A 17,693-nucleotide genomic window follows, 5' to 3' on the forward strand; every position below is an offset into this window, starting at 1 on the left:
GGAATGAGAGGAGAATAGTAGGAGACGAGGGCTGAAAGCAAATAGGCAGCCCGGGTGGGAAGTGGGGGCAGATTATATAGGCTCTTTGGTTTGTACTTTGAGTTAAATGGGGAGCTACCGGAGAGTTCTGAGCAGAGGCATGACATGATCTGATTTAAATTTTAAAGAATCTTTCTGGATCCTGTGTGGCACCAAGGGTGAATGCGGGGAGAGCAGTTAGGAGGCTAGTGCAGTAATCTAGGGAAGAGATGGCAGTGACTTGCATCAGAGCCATAACAGTAGAAGTGGTCGGAAGTGGTTGGACTCCGAAAATATTTTATGTAATGTATTATATGTACATAACATATAAATGTATTTATTCTGTATACATAAAAATTAAATCTTTCTCCCTCTTTTTACCCCACTTAGTTCATTCCCTGGAGATAACCACTAGCACGTTTCCAAATTTTTGTCTAAACTTCTAGAGATATGCCATGTGTTTGCAAACATATCTGTGTGTGTGTGTTTATTTTCTCTGCCACACACAAATGATAGTACATTATACAAATGTTCTCAGCCTTGTGTTTTTACTGAATGATATCCTGAAGATTATTTCGTGTATGTAGAACCTCATTCTTTTAAAAGTCTGCATAATATTCCCTTGTGTGGATTTATCATTATCTATATATAAATATACTTATAATTCATATACTGTACTTACATAATTTTATACATGTATAAGAACGTCTGTACAATTCCTAGAACTGGAATTATTTTATCAAAATTTCCTAAATGTTTGATAGAGCCTATCAAATTGTCTTCCACCAGGTTTGTACCAATATTTACTCCGATTTACCCTGTATTTCTAAACTTTAAAACCATTTCTCTTATCCCGTTTTCATAGAATCTATTGAAATTGAGACAATTCAGTGACAAGGTGAATTCTTTTAATTACCAAAGACATCTTAGGGAAGAAATGAGGCGACTCATCCAGTTATGTGGTGAAACCCACCAGTGTTTCAGCATTATTCCTTATTATTTTGTATTCCATCATATTATCAGTGTTTTGCAATTTTTAGTTCTTCCAGAAAGCCCACCGAGCATTCTTACAATGATGTCATGAATAGAGCCTGGCTCTTTGTAGGTCCTCAGTAAATATTTGTTGAATGAATGAGTGAAAAAGCATGCTTGCTTCTTAAGGAGGCCTTCTCCAGGGACACATTCCAGATCATGCAGTGATTTAATGTTGATGACAGGAATAAGTGCCAGTATTCACAACTTTTAGTAACCAGTCTTGACTTCCCAATGCTAAACGTACATACTACTCTCAAACTAAGTCCCAACTGAGCATCTTTACCGACTTATACTGTGGTTTCTTCACGTTGTCACCAGCAGGCCTGTGTTGGGTGGGGACTTTGGAGGTAGCAGGATGCAAGAGATTCCCTCATGAATAGCTGGGATTAAGATAAAATAAACAAGTAAAAAGCCAGGAGGTTTATATCCACATAACTAACTCATAAAGGACTTCTTTCTTAAAGCCAGAGATTCTCAACCAGCTGCTTCAGCAAGGGGGAGACTTTTCAAACATTCTTGCTAAAATGTGTTGTTCTCTGCTGCTACAAATGAGAGTGTCTCCATCTCCTATCCCTCGGGTGGATGAAAGTTTGAGAATCACTGTTCTAGGTAAAGTACTGGCCTCCTCTCCCTCTAATGCTCAGTATGTGTCCTTTTCTACTTTTTTCTCCTTTAAGGGTCCCCTGCTTGTTGTCCAGTATAGAGAGTGCTAAGAAAAGAAAATTATCATAAGGACCTGACTGAAGAGATTTCTGTTCTCTAACCATCACACCTAAGGCTTTAGTGTACTCTTCAAATATTTAGTTGCAGCAATGGCAGTTTTTTGAATAGTCGTCTCAATTTTGAATGTAGCACAAAGTACTGTGGAATGATCTTTTGAGAGCCTCTGCTTGCTGTGGTGAAAGTTATGTAGAGAAAAGAAAGCCATCAGTTCAAATTTATCTGGTGTGGTAGGTTGAGTTATGTACCTCCTCAAATGACGTGTTCTTAATCTTAATCCACATCCATCTCTGTGGGTGTGAACGTGTTATCAACAGAACCTTTTGAAGATGTTACTTTTAGTTAAAGTGTAGCCCAATTGGAACAGGGTGGACCTTAATCCGTATTACTGGAGACTGTATAAAAGAAAAACAGAAGTCACAGAAAACAGGGAGGAGCCGGAGCCTGAAGCCAGTGGGAACTGGAAACTCAGACATAAGGGGAGAGAGGGCGCCATGTAACAGGAAGCAGAGACGCAAGCCACGGAACCCCAAGGATTGTGGCAAGCTAGCACCGAGCGCCTACAGACTGGAGGGAACCCGTTGTATTGCCAACATCTAGATTTTGGACTTTGGGCCTCTGAAACTGTGAGGGTATAAATCCTGTTGTTTAAGCCAATCTGTTGTGTGGTATTTTTCATAGCAGCTGGACAAACTAAGACACCTGGAAAGCATTTAGAAAACAAAGAAACCGTTAGTTAGTTGAGTCATCCCAGAAACCATTCTAAATTTTAAGGAGCTAAACAAAGTTATTTGTAAGTTAATGCTAGTAGAGCAAGTGTATTACATAGGGAAAATTATGGAGTTCTATTTTATGAGCTGTTTGGGATCTTGTAAACATCCTAGTTTGGCTGGGGTCAGGGGGACCTGCAACTGGGGTGTGATGTGGAGAGCCTTATGCCCAGGCTGATGATTCTGTACTGAGTTAGAAGCTCAATGAAGATTTCTGAAAGGGTGTGTTAAAACTGGACAAGGCTGTACTTTGATTTTGTATTTCCATTTTAATCATAAGGAGACAAATTGCAACATGCTGAGCCTGGTCAAAAGGTTTCCTCTCTTTAGTCACTATCAAATGCAGTGTCGAGCGTGCTTCAGATAGTAGCAGGGCTGCTTCTGCCTTCTGCCTGAAGGTGGAATTTTTCAATTGTCTGAATACTCTTGAGCCCCAGAGATGGCATCACTCACTCTGCGGTGGGGCAGATGTCAGCGAGGTTGCCTGCAAAGGGGCGGTGACCCCTGGTATTGTTTTCCTCGGAGACAAAATGGTGATCCGTGGTGGAATCCTGGCACAAGTCTCTTATCTCACTTGGGACCCTGAAGGGGCAATTTTCTCTTCATTCTTTTATAGGAGCATAAAAGCAAGCAGCATGATTTCTGAATGGGGCATTATGCCGGGAGATTGTAGGCTTCACATGCCTTGCCCCCTGGTGGCAGATGTGCAGATGTGCAGCCCGTATTTTGGAAGAGCCACAGAGGCCTTGGTATGCCTTGCCCTGGTCATGGCCAATCTCAGTTGCAAGAATAAAAAGGTGTAGTTACACCTAGGAGCTCAAGCTCCATTGAGAAGATTTTTCTAAGCATTACCCTGAACACTGGAAGAATCAAGAGCCTCAGCCAGGAGAGAATGTTGGCAAATTAATTGAGTGGAGTTGTGGAGGTGTGTGTGTGTGTGTGTGTGTGTGTGTGGTGACGGGTGGGTACAAAAATTATAGGGAGATGGTCAGGACAGCAGGTCTCCAGAGAGAGGTGCTATAGTGATATACTTTTTAGGGGTAACTGACCAAAAACTGCTGCTGCTGTGGTCATAAAAAAAGAAATAAGAAGGGACTGATTTTAGAGGGAAGATTTTACAATAATGCCTTCATGAAGTCTTTGTGGAACGTTCATCCAAAAGTGATGATTCTTCCTCTTCCAAGTTCCTATTCTCTTCTTTCCTATTTTAATTGTGCTTCTTACCACATTTTACCTTGATAATGGGTGTATATGTACAAATCTCCTTAACTAAATTTTACCTTCTGGGTGCAGGTGTATCACCCGAATGCTTTATTCTCCTCTCATATAAACACTCAGTAAATGTTTGCATATTGAATGAATGAGTTTTCAGCACCTTCTTTCTGAGGTTTGTTGACATTGTAGGGAAAACTTGTAATTAGGAAAGAGAAAACATTTCAGTATTCCAAGTGGTTAATAATCATATAATTAAAATGATAACATGATAAGTGGTAAACATCTTGAGTTTCAAAGACTTTCTGATATATCCATGTCATCACTGGCATTATAAATACACATGATTTTTAGCATACTAATAGTTATCTAAGCTCTGTGTTTCAATTATCTTTATGTGTAAAATGGGGGCAATTAATAGCTGCTTTATCTAACATGGTTGTGATCACTATTTTCAATAGGTATCAAAGTCCTTTGAAAAGTTAATAGTATTACAGAAAGACTGAGATTGTTGAGTACTTTGTGTTTCTTCTGAATTAGTTAATTTGGATTTTAAGTTTGGGTCTGGGTGGAGATCAGGTGTGACAAAATGGGACACCCAGGCCGTCGTGCGTCCATAGTGTGTTACTCACAGGTCTCAGAGAGGGGAGGGGCATGAAGGGGTGAAGGGAAGCAGGCTCGGCTCTGGGAGGTGCAACCAACTGGTGGGGAGCACACAGGCTGAGTGAGGGGGACCCATGGGCCTGTGCCTTTACTGTGATCCAGGGGTGGGTGTTAGATTTCCCACGGGAGTCAAGGATTGGTGAGTTTAAAGTAAATGTGTGAAAAGTTAAAGCGATTGGGGATCCGGGGGCTGTGGGGATGGTGAGCTTATCATTTGGGACCAGCTGTGGGTCCTGGGTGAGGCAAGTGGGTGCTATGGGTGGTGGCCGCAGATGTGGGTTTGGGCTCGGGGGGAGTTTATGCCCAGGGCTGGAAAGCTGTTCATTTACTAGGACAAAGGTTAGCGTTGAGGCAAGTGGATTGGCCAAAGTAAGATGGATGGCGAGGCAGCACACAAAAAATTTTGATAGTTATAACAGTGTTTGAGAACTTACACTCTTGTTAAAATATATAGAGAAAAACATACATGTGTACCCTTATCCATAAAACCCACCAAAGGCACATGAGAATTCTAGTGTTTTTAAGCACTTTGTTTCTTGCTTCCATTAGATAATTATTTTAAAAGGTCTTGGTGGATAATGGGCTAATAATGATGATGAAGATGATTATATTGGTAATAATAATAGCTTCTGTGACCCTTTATAATTTACAGTGCTCACATGCATTATCTCAGATTTGATGGTTCTTTATTAGGGGAGGGGAATAGCCCTTTATAACCCTAAATTACTGTTAAAACAACATGAGTCCAAATGAACAGCAAAGTCATTTTAATGCAAATGTATTTAGTTAATGTTGCACTCGATAAATGCATTTAGTGATCTTCAGGAAACATCTGGAAAAAAAATACAAGTGAGACTGTTTAGGAAATTAAGCATTGTGCACATTCTTTAAGATAACAATGTTATTATAGTCTGTTGTTGGTGTCCATTTCTTGGCCAAGCCTTCCTTTTATGACTCAGGGAAACAATTGAAGAGAGGGCAGTCCTACCTTATGCTCCCTCCTTTTTCCTTCCCTTCTTCATGTAATCCCTGCACTCCCCAACCCTGACTGCTGGGATATTGGAATTCACTCTCCAGAGCTTCTGCAAGAGTTGGCTCTACGGCATCTACTCAGCTGGACAACAAGGCTGATCGTTGGAGGGGGTGGACCCTCCCCACTGCAGAGGGTTTGCAAATAGTATCATACAGCAAACAAAAGAACTTGCCTAAAGTGGAGATGTTTTTGCTGATTTTATGGTTATTGTATATTTTTTCTCACACATGCACATGTGTTATTATTTTGTGCTCTGGCTAACCAAAGAAACTGGTTAATCAGCCCCTAGATAATCAGAGTTGACTGAATTAAGATTTAGTAGCACATTAAATTTTCATTCGCACAGTGCATGTGGACAGCACCCAGAATCTGGAACCTCACAATTCGTCATATACTTGACTGGTAGTTCCCACATTTGCCTACATTATGTGGTAAAACAAGGTCTAGCATAGAACATTGTTCTTATCCATGCTATAGTGCTTATCATACTGTATTATTCTAATTTTGGTTTCATGGCTTCCTTCCCCATTAGACTGTGAACTTCATGTGGGTAGGGATGGTGTCTTGCTCATCTTTGTATTTCCAGGAAAAAGTATCTAAAGTACAGTGGGGAAGCGATAAAGCTCATTGACTGGGTGAATAAAATGGATGTGCATTCATGAAAGGATGTGTCCTGTGCATGGAGAGTCACTTAAAATTCTATATGTTTTGATATTTCATATTGCAAAGTGGTCTTCTTAATTTGAATGTCATTAATTTGAAATTTAGATGTGATAAAAAGATAGAAATAAGTGGTAAAACCAATTCTTTCAGGATCATAAACATATTCTGATAAAATGAATATGCCAACAGGCATTATTTATAATTACAATTTATATTGTACTTAAAATAATTTTATTTCATCATACATATTTTTAGTTTGAGCCTTTTGCTAGTGTAGATGGATTAACCTCTGTGCAACTTTATTGCCTGAATTAGAATGTTTTAGATTACTGATTGTGAAATCGTCCTGGAAGAACTGAAGAAACATGAGGAAACAAAACAGGAAAACAGCGATTCAGTAACTTATAGAGAATAAGGCCCAACTAGTATTTATTGAATGAATGAATATATGAATGAAGGTTATCTCTGAGAAGACACAATCTACATGCATGAAATGTGAAATAATAAAATAATGGGATGAGATGGCAAAAAGAAATGTTATCCCTTGGATTTCAGAGAAGACAGAGAATGTCGTAAGCAAAAGCTCCATGAGGGAAGTGAAACCTAAGCTGAGCCAGTAGCAAATGAGTCAGTGTGAAAAAATAGCTTTGTGTCTGTGTTAGTTTTCTATTGCAAAGTTGGTGGCTTGAAACAGCATACATCTATTATCTTACCGTGTCCATGAGTCGGGAGCCTGGGCACAGCCTATCTGGATGTTTTGCTCAGGATTTTGATGGCTGAAATTAAGCCGTTGGCCAGGCTGTGTCCCTTTCTGGAGCTTGGGGACCTCTTTCAAGCGCATTTGGTTGTTGGCAGAATTCGGTTCCTTGCAGTTGAAGGAACTGAGGTCCCTGATTGTTTGCTGGCTGTGTGCCGGGGGCTGCGCTCAGCTCCTAGGAGCTGTTGCCACCTGGCGCTCTCACAGCTCCCTAGTAACATGGCAGCTTATTTCTTCAAAGCCTGCAAAGGAACCTCTCACTTCTTCCAGCTCAGACCACCAGACCCTCTTTTAAATGACTCATTTGATTAGGTCAGGCCCACCCAGGAAAATCTCCTTTTGGATTAAAGTCAACGAATCGGGGAGCTTAATTACGCCTGCAAAATTCCGTCACCGTTGCTGCATGCAAAATGGGGGTTATTAATAATCCTGGGAGTGATTGCTCACCACCTTTGCCATAGTCTGTTGGTGAAAAGCAAGTTCTAGCTCCCACCTAGAGCATTTGGGGGTCATTTTTGAAACCTGCCTACCACAGTGTCTTCTTTTGTAAATGATTCTTTTTGTTGTTCAAATATTTTAAAAGTGAAGATTTAAAGAAAAAAAAAGGATTTCTTTAAAAATGGGCCCTTTGTGTCAGATGCCAGGCTAAGGAAAATAGCTTCTCTGTACTTGGAGACTTTACTTAGTGCACCAGCTGTACACAATTATTAAGGGAGAGGCGAGAAGCCAAGATTGAGTTATAGTTAGAGAAACCCCCATCATCATTTAGACATACTGCAAGAACTTCCTAACCAGGCTCCCAGCTGCTGGTCTTGACTCCCATATGCCCCTACTTGCTGTCAAGGTAATCTTTCCAAAATGCACATCCAGTCATGCCACTACCCTGGTTAAAATACTTCTGCTGACTATGAGACAGAACCCAAGCTCTTCAGCATTCTAGGAAAGGACTGCCATGCCATTCAGCTTCTTGTCCCATCATGTTGCTTTATGTGCCCCTCAATCACACTCAACTAAGGCAGTAGATTAAGAGGAGAAGATGGATTTGAGAGACAGTAAGTAGACAGAATTAGGATGTGGCAGCGAGGGTGAGCCTACTACCTAATAAGGAGTGCAAATGCAGTACAGAAGGGGGAGAGAAGGTAAGTTCAGTTTGAGGTTGCAGTAGAACATCAGTCACACCCAACCTCTGCTCATTCGGCCCTCTACTGGCAACATCTTGATAGAGAAAATGCCAGACGTGATCTCTATAGAGATAAGAATGGGTGTGGAATTAGGAAATTATAAATTCACAAGAGAAGAGGGTCAACAGAAGGATTATCACTGGTGATAGAGTCCAGAGGTGGGATTAAATATATCAGTTAATAGCTGGATAAAATTTACCCCATTTCATGAAATATCCAATAAAAGCAAGGATAGATAAAACATTGCTATTTCATTGGTTCTGGGGGCTTAAATGATTAAGCAAAAGGAGTCATTATTAGAGCTTAATTTTGCGTGTACACAGAGAAAGGATCAGAAATAGAGTTCAACGAACTTATTCTTGTTGATTTCAAACCAACTTTGAGTCAACAAATATTTTTGCAAGTGTCTTTTGTCACTTGACCTCAAACAATCTGATTGTGAATCTTGAAGTTCTTTTGTGCTTGCATTGGGCTGTATGGAAGTATAGATGTATTTTTCTGCCACTTTCTCTAAGTCTCGTTTCTTCTGTAGAGTTTCTATGCTGTGCCTGTCTGCCTTTCTAGTATGGAATATGCTCTCCTTTTATAAAGGGATGCTTTCTGTCTTGGAGGAAATTCTGATCTTCTGCCTTCCCTTCCTTCCTTCCTTCCTTCCTTCCTTCTTTCCTTCCTTCCTTCCTTCCTTCCTTTCTTCCTCCATCCCTCCCTCCCTCCCCCACCCTCTCTCTTTCTTTCACATCTTAGTATGTGCTTCACAAAAATAAGAACTTGTAAAAACATAACCACCTTCCTTGATCACCTAAAGCAATGAACTGTAATTCCTTAATGTCATCAAGTAAACAGTAGATATTCAAATTTTCCTGATTCTGCTTATCTCTTTCCCTATATGACTAACTGGAATCTGCCATATCAGTGTCTAATCAATTTCAAGTTCATCTGGTCTTGTGATTGCACCTGTGGTCACTTACCTGCTGCTGTTGCTTTGGGCCTACAGGCTCATGCCAGTGCTGCTCCAAAGCCACCCATGGGGTTCACTGGGCTGCTGGTGGGGCTGGGTGTGACTCCTTGCTGATACTCCCACTGTTTCTCATGAAGTGACCTGCTGGTTTGGCCCCCACTGAGGGGCCCAGCGCCTCTCTCAGCCCTGTTGCTCTCACTGCCTGTGAAGTGCCCCCAGGCACACAAAGAATCTGGGTGAAAGTTGTCTGCACCATTTTATTAATTGTGGAAGTTCTAGCCCCTATTCCAAAGCCCCTGAACTCTGAGAACATAGCTTCTGGTTGGGAGATTATAAAGCCCTTACAAAGGGGTACAGTTCTTTTCTTTGCAATAGGTGGGAAGAGGCATTGGTATTGGTGCATTGTACCTTCATTGGTACAGCCTGCAAATCTTTCATCTCATGATCAGAATTTCCCTTCTTCCTTTCCAGGAAGCAGAGTCCAGGTCCTTTCAGTAGGGGGTAGCCAGAAGGCTAGCCTACATTGTATGCATATTCTTCAGATCTAGTTTCTCTGAGCCTAGAAGTGTGATAGGACAAGTGTAGAGCCTTTAAACTCATGAAAGCTTGTGTCTTTTGTCTTCCCTTTAGTGGCAGGGCATCTGCTATGTCCTCTAAAAATTTTCATCTCTCATGGTGGGATCTGTCTTCCTCTGACAAAGTCCTAAGTTCCTTGGGACTCTGGAGCATATCATCCTGACTTCTGTATTAGTCTTGGTAATGCTAGGTGATGCTGTGGTAACAAATAAGCCCTCCAAATCTCAGAACCTTCATAAAACGGAGATTTACTTGTTACTCCTGAAAAGTCTTTAGTGGCTTGTATGGTTATTCTCCATCTTGTGGTTATCCCAACTGAAACACATGCCCTCCAAAGTTGTGGTTGAAGAAGAGAGAGATGAAAGAGGCACTCCTGGCTCTGAACAGTCTCATCTCAGAAGTGATTCGTGTTGTCTTGTTCATAGCCCATTGACCAGAATTTGGCCCCAACATAACCGCAGGAGAGGCTGGGAAATGCAAGGGAGCACGTGGTACTTGGTGAACATCATCTGTCTCTGTCCCATCCTCACCCAACTCATTTTTTCTGATCCCAGAATGCTAGGGACACATATTAAGCTGGACAGTGTCTGCATAATGTGAAATACCTATCAAAGAACACCACTAGGATCATGCAAAGTATACTGAAGGCATAGACTTGGAAAACTGCTCAAAGGAAAGAAAGAAAATAGTTTGTTATAATCTGTAAAACCTGTCCTATTTTTGTTTGGTTCTTTGGTTCATTTTAATCCAGAGATAACAGCAGGTTGGATCTTTTTCACAGATTTTTTGTTTGTTTGTTTGACCCACACAATGTTTAAGAAATGTGAACAAGCATCTAGACATCTAGCTTTCTTTTAACATTCAGAAGATCTGACAATATTAGGCCTGTGTTTCTACATGAAGCCAGTAATAAGACAACTGAGTAAGAGCTGCTCCCTTTAGCCAGGCTGATCTTGGAGCTCACCATGCTCCCCACCACTCCCTATTGTTTACTGACACTGAGGCTGAGTATCAGTTGCCATTTATCATTGTGCTTTCACCATTGTTTTCTTTTAGTAGAGTTTTTTTAAATCTTATATTTGGTTCTTTTTACTCACTTTACCTGATCTGTGCCTATAGGCATTTGTGTTTGTGAACTCGATTTGAAATAAAATCTTTACTTTCATGTATCATATCTTGTTACTTCTTAGATATAGACAGTGATTAAACACTCTCCAAAAGCAGCACCTTGAACTTATGACTCTGAGGTTGTTTCCTGTGATAGCCATTTGCTTTAGTAGAGAGTTAAGGTGAATAGTCAACCAAAGCCTGGAAATACCTGTAATGGAGATAAGTGGATAAATTTAGGTATAATCAATGCCTATTGATACACTTTCAAGTAAATCCTTATTTATATAGCTTCTTGTGCCTTTTCCTCCTTTATAGACCTTTGGAACGATCTAGTGAAGATGTGGATATAATCTTCACACGGCTGAAAGAAGTTAAAGCTTTTGAGAAATTTCACCCGAATCTCCTTCATCAGATTTGCTTATGTGGTTATTATGAGAATCTGGAAAAAGGAATCACATGTAAGAAATTCAACTCCAATAGTATGTTTTTATATATTGTCTGTGTTCCTTTGTGTTACCCTCTGGGGATAGACAGTAAATGGAATATCTATGTTTGCACTTCAAACAAATACACTAATTTTTCAGTTCCCTGTAGGCATTTCCTTAATTTCTTTGTTCACATGATATAACTTGTTCTTCCAGAACAGACTGCTTTCTAGATGGATCTGGGAGGGTATACTGGTTTGTATATTGAGGCAGATCCTTCAAAATTCAAATATTTAATTATCTTTTCTATCCCAAGAAATATGTAAGCCAACAGGATATTAGCTAAAGATAAAAGACCTCTTAACTAATGCAGTAATATTTTTTGTTTTGTTTTGTTTTGTTTTAATTAAATTCAGTTTTATTGAGATATATTCACATACCATACAATCATCCATGGTGTACAATCAGCTGTTCATAGTACCCTCATATAGTTATTCATTCGTCACATCAATCTATTTTTGAACATTTTCCTTATACCAGAAAGAATCAGAATAAGAATAAAAATAACAGCAAAAAAGAACACCCAAATCATCCCTCCATCCCACCCTATTTTTCATTTAGTTTTTGTCCCCATTTTTCTACTCATCTATCCATACACTGGATAAACGGAGTGTGATCCACAAGGTTTTCACAATCACACTGTCACCCCTTGTAAGCTACATTGTTACATAATCATCTTCAAGAGTCCAGGCTACTGGGTTGGAGTTTGATAGTTTCATGTATTTACTTCTAGCTATTCCAATACATTAAAACCTAAAAAGTGTTACCTATATAGTGTGTAAGAATGTCCACCAGAGTGACCTCTCAACTCCATTTGAAATCTCTCAGCCACTGAAACTTTATTTCGTTTCATTTTGCATCCCCCTTTTGGTCAAGAAGATGTTCTCAATCCCATGATGCTGGGTCCAAATTCATCCCTGGGAGTCATATCCTGTGTTGCCAGGGAGATTTACACCCCTGGGAGTCGTGTCCCATGTAGGGGGGAGGGCAGTACGTTCACCTGCTGAGTTGGCTTAGTTAGAGAGAGAGAGGGCCACATCTGAGCAACAAAGAGGTACTCAGGGGGAGACTCTTAGGCACAATTATAGGCAGGTTTATCTTCTCCTTTGCAGTAATGACTAATGCAGTAATATTTTGAATTAATTTCAGTGATATCATCTATTCGACATCTATATGGAGAATGAAAGCATAGAGTGGGACAGCTACATTTAAAAGAAAAGTATTTTCTCCTTAGAAAGTAATACCTTTCCATAAGTTGGGATGTTTTATGCTGTGGTAACAGAAAACTCCCATTCAACTGATTAGAATAATCTATTACTCATATACAAGAAGGAAGAAAATGAATTACTCGTATACAAAAATTCCTGATACGTGATGGCTTCAGGGTTGGTTAATTAAGTGACTCAATGACATTATTAAGGTACCAGGTTCCACTCGCCTTTTTTTTTCTTGTTTTTCTTCTGTATATCTTTAGGTGTTGGCTTGGTCTTCAGGCTTGTCCCCAAATTGACTTAAGGCAGCTGCAGCAGTTGGGAGACTTACCTGCTGATACCAAAACATCCTGCAAAAGGAGTCTTTCTTCTTGTGTCTTTCTTTCCAGAAGTCCCCAGTAGATGTCCTGTAAGGGTTAATTGATCAGAATTGTATCACATGCCCATATCTAAGCAATCACTGGCAAAGGCAGTGGGATCACCTTGATTGATTTAGACCAATGCTGAATATCCCTGTGGAGCTAGGGCTGGAACTCCTGTCCTCTGAGCACTTGGCCCTATAGAGGAATAAAAACTGCATTCAGTTAGATAGCAGGAAGGGAGGGGAGGAATAGATCTGGGTAGGAAACCAACAGGTCCTGTCACAGCATTCATGTAGAAAATTTTGAAAACAGAAAATAAAAACCACCTACAAGCCCATAACTCAGAAACTACTGTTAACATTTTATGTGTATCCTTCAAGATATTTTCCTGTGTGTAAACACAATTCTATTTTTTAAAAATCATCCATATAGTCTTCAGAACAGTATACATATATTTTTACTTAATGATATGAGAAATGTCATTCTTTTGGGGTTGAGTCTCTATTTTCTGTTTCTTAAAGGTATTCTCAAAGCGAATCCTCTATGAAATGAAATGTGAATTTGATTGGCAAATGATAAATATCTTTTGGGGCCAAGAAGTTCATGAAAGGCAAAGTCTTAACTCTAAAATAAATCACTTACCAAGGCTTGGAGCATCAGAGTTACTGGAGGGGACAGCTATAAACGCATCAATCTCCCATCGTAAGCTTACCGTGATGGTTGGTAGGATGCTGTTGATGTTCTTTGCCTTTCCAAGGCCCAACCTAGTTTGGAAGTTCAGAGCAGCTAGTCATCATTAATTATGGCTCCCAGAAGCTTGCTCTTCTGCAGTGAGCACCAGCCTTGCCAGAACTCAGCTATCCCACTGAGCTGTCATGTGATTTTCCATTGAGTCATTTAACCGCTCTAACTGTGAAATGAATATAAATATATCAGCTCATTACATCTAGTTATTTAGCTAGCATATTTAAAAGGGCAGTTGGGATTGTATGAGATATGTGACCCAGTGTTTCAGAATTATTTTCCAAAGTACTGATTTTGACATGATTTGAGAAGTAGAGTTTCTAATAGCTAAATGTCTTTTTCTCTGAGATTACAAAAGAGAAGCAAAATCAAGCAAGCGCAGAAATTTCTGAAGAGACTCGTTTCCAAAGAGTGGTTAACCTCCGATGCCTAAAAAACAGTGAATTTATAAAATAAGCAAGAAATAATGATAACATAGGAGTTAAGTTTTTTAAACAAAGCAGACTTTATTTTTCTTAGTGATTAAAAAGGCATACTATTCAATAAAATACATTGCTTTTAATATAGATTGTTTTGGAAATTGTCATAGTGGTCTGGTATCTTGTTGAGTCGAATAACCTTGTTATTATGTAACCCATATTAATAATTTTAATACTTTCCAAGAATAATGATACAACGAAATGTAGTACACAGAATATCAGTCAGTTCTTCCTAAATTCAAAAGATCCTGTAGCGTGTGGTATTGTTATCATCCCTTATTACTGCCCTATAATTATGAAAGAGTTCTGTTTAATAGAGTTCTGCTTCATCTAATGTTGAATAAATAGGATATAGATATGTCAATAGATGAGGAAAAGAATTTCATATCTTTGGCAGAACAGATTGGGGATGGATGATAATCTCAGCCAGTTCCAACTCAGGCTTAACATAACTAGTGAAAACTTACCAGGTCATAGAGTAAAATCAACTTAGATTTGCAATATTTACATTATTTTTTCTTTTTCAGTATTTCGCCAGGGTGATATTGGAACAAACTGGTATGCTGTCCTGGCAGGGTCTTTGGATGTTAAGGTATCTGAGACCAGCAGTTACCAGGTAAGATATTCTTTCTTTTTTTTTTTTTTTTTCCCAGTGGGGTATAATATTTTTCTAAAAAGACATGTATCCTCATATCTTTATACCATCAAAGCTACAAACCCTTTTCTCTTTCCTGTAAGGGGCTGTACAAGGGTTTCTAGAAATCCTTTATTATCTGAGTGCCAGGTGTTAGATCACAGAATGCAGGAACTCATTGCCTGCCTTCAAGGACCTTTCTGTCTCCTAGGAAATGCAAACAGTTCAATTGCAGTGTGATAAATTGCTGCAGTTTAAGGTGATATATGAGCATAGGGGAAGCAGGGCAAGTCTTCTTAGGATTCTCCTTAGATTCTCCCCCCAATTTGTATCCTGACTTTTCTTTAACCTGGAAGCAATCCCCTTGTCAGCCTTTCAGGAGCCCCAGTGGTGCAGGGGAAATGTGGATGATACATCCGCCTAAAATCTCCCACTGCTTCTCTAATTATGTGGGTGGGTGGGGGCAATAATTATTTTTATTTTAAAGTCCAGTGTGGGCTTCCTTTATCTTTATTAATCACCTCTGAGAAGCTTGGCTTTCTAGTCAATAAAACTGATTCCTTTTCCCCCCACAATCTTTGTGAATATTTAAAATTGGATCTAGAGTCTCCTTTCCCATTTGCCCTGGTCCTTGCTCCATCAAATTGCATGTGGCCTAAATATACAGAACCAAAGATTGCGAGTCTGAAAAGTATGGCACTGAAAGGGCCATGTTGAAGGCTCAGTTTGAAAATGTTCCAAGTCGTATATCCACATACTCAGAATTCAGATAGAAACCAAAGGAAAAAATTGAATAATTGTAGAATCTGGAAGAATTATCAAGAAAAATCAAATAACCTACAGCTAAGCATCATATTTAATACAGGGTTTCTGAGCCTTTTTCATATGTAGCACACTTCACATGTGAAAAATAATTACAGTACACTAAATAATAAGGTTCAAATTTTGTAGTGACTTGTGTGCATATTGGAGTTTGGGAGTCAGTATCTTGAAGGAGAGGTAACCCAGAAGATTGTTGTAAGGTGGGCATTTGGAGTGTGGAATGTAGATGCCTGTGCTATGCCCATTGCTATGGATGCTTAGAGTCTCAGACTGGTGCCCAAGTCCCACTTAAACTATGGTACACTGTTCTGTGCGTCGTGTACTGAGAGTTCCCCTGGAAACTGCCTGGACCCCATGTCTCCCAACTGTGGTGCTACTTTCTCTCTTCCCCTCTCTCACAGAGCTCTCTTGGATTTCAGACAGGGCCAAAGTGAGAAGTGGGTTTTGATTGTTGTAAACCACTTCAGTTTCCCAATAAGGACTGAGAGCAACTAGCATTAATTGGATGTTTGCCATGTTCTAGGCAGTGTTCTAAGCACTTGATAGATATTTATCTTCTCATTTAACATCCTCACAACACCCCTATGAGGTAGGTAATATTACTAGTCATGTTTTACAAATGAGGAAACTAAGGTCCCGAATGATTAAATATTTTGCCCAAAGTAATGCGTCTAGAAATTAGGGGAACCAAGATTATAACCTAAGCAGTCAGGCATGGAAACATATGCTCATACCTCCTGCTCTATACATCTTGACTCAACATAAACACTGTGAAACATGCAACTGCCCCCTCTCTGCCTTTTGCCATCCTTTCAGGTTGCCCTGGGTCCCTTATCTCTGCAGAGCTCCTACCTGCAGACCGCTGTCCTGGTGGGTACCCTCTGGGCATCTTTGCTCAGTGCTGCTCCTGACGCTTACCTTAGCCAGGTTCACCTGCACGGATGTGTGGCGGGGACAGGGCAAAGATGGGGTGATTCTCCTTGGTTCTTCCTGCTTCTCTGGCTGGTCCTGGATGAGTAGTGGTGCAGAGAGAAGGGAGAAGCTGAAAAAAGGTGAGGAAAGAGAAGAAAGGGAAGGAGGAGAATTTGGAGGACAAAGAAAGAAGAAAAGGAAACACAGGGAAGGGAGATGACAAGAGAGAAGAATAACAGCAAGAAGAGGAAGACCAGATGTACTTGAAGAAATGATAACTAATGTCAGCAGTGACGTGCTGACACAGCAGATGTTAAAAGCTGGAGTGAGATTTTGATGGCATTAAAATGGTATTTGGCCAGGGGCTCCAGGAATAGTGCCTGAGACCAATTATCTCTCACCGTGGGGTCTTAGCAAAGAAAAGCTGAGTAACACTTTGCTGTTAGCTGTAATTTTTGTTTATTTTAATAAACTTTTAATTTTAGATTTTAGCTGTGTGGGTTTTTTTTTGTTTGTTTGTTTTTATCTCAAATCCAGTACAAAGGACTTTCCTAAGCTGGACTTGGGTCTTCTCTTGTTAGGAATTACTGGCCTTCTACAAAGCTGGCTTACTGCCTCCTCTGTGTACTTCACCCTAAAATATTCAGCCAGGGTTCCTGGACTGGTTTGTGTCACTAAGATATAACAAAGAGAAAGCGCGCTGACCCCTACACCACCCCCAGCACTCCAGAGCATAGCCTGAGGCAGACAGAGGGCCCGGCCATCCAGCCAGCTCGGAGGGGCAAGACATGGTTCCAGCCACACGAGAGAAAGGAGCTAAGGAGAATGAGTAGGAGTGCCCAGTCTCCTCCCATGCCAGGCTGCTTGAAAGAGGGAAGGACAGGAGAGCCACAGCTACCCACACAGACCTCGTAATACCCTCTGGGTCTCTGCCCACTAGTGATGTGGCTTAGCCAATTGGAGTGCGAATCTGGACTTAATAAGGGGAGATTTTATGTGAAAAGATTATTGCAGGGCAGGGAAAGGGACTGTTGCTGTAAGGAGAACACGCCGACTAAAGACCTGCAAGCATCTCAAGGCTCAGATATAAAGGTTTTCTTTCATAGGAAGGAGTACAGAAGGCTGGAAAGGACCCAGTGTGGAGGAGTGGGAGGAAGGGGTGGCAATGACAGATAATAAAAGGCAAAAGGTGGGATGAAAGTTGCTCGGTGAATGTTTTTCCTGGAAACTAGCCTCTCCTCAGGAGGGATTGTCTGCTGGCTCGGGCTGAGGGTGGGTCAAAGTTCAGGGGCCCAGAGGAAGGAGAGAAACTTAGCCAAAGTTTTATTAAAAAGCATTTTTTTTCCTA

The 17,693-nt window shown here is 40.4% G+C and overlaps 1 protein-coding gene across 2 annotated transcripts in view; it reads left to right on the forward strand.

Annotated features, from left to right (window-relative positions):
* The window catches only part of RAPGEF4 (Rap guanine nucleotide exchange factor 4), a 346,445-nt gene that overhangs the window by 78,743 nt on the left and 250,009 nt on the right, over positions 1-17,693 (forward strand). For both annotated transcript variants that reach the window (XM_037849336.1, XM_037849337.1), the window contains exons 2-3: positions 11,012-11,154; positions 14,505-14,593. In XM_037849336.1, the coding sequence (XP_037705264.1) occupies positions 11,012-11,154; positions 14,505-14,593 (232 nt within the window). The remainder of the gene's footprint in view (positions 1-11,011; positions 11,155-14,504; positions 14,594-17,693) is intronic.

Source organism: Choloepus didactylus, chromosome 9 (assembly GCF_015220235.1).
Source record: "Choloepus didactylus isolate mChoDid1 chromosome 9, mChoDid1.pri, whole genome shotgun sequence".
NCBI lineage: Eukaryota > Metazoa > Chordata > Mammalia > Pilosa > Megalonychidae > Choloepus > Choloepus didactylus.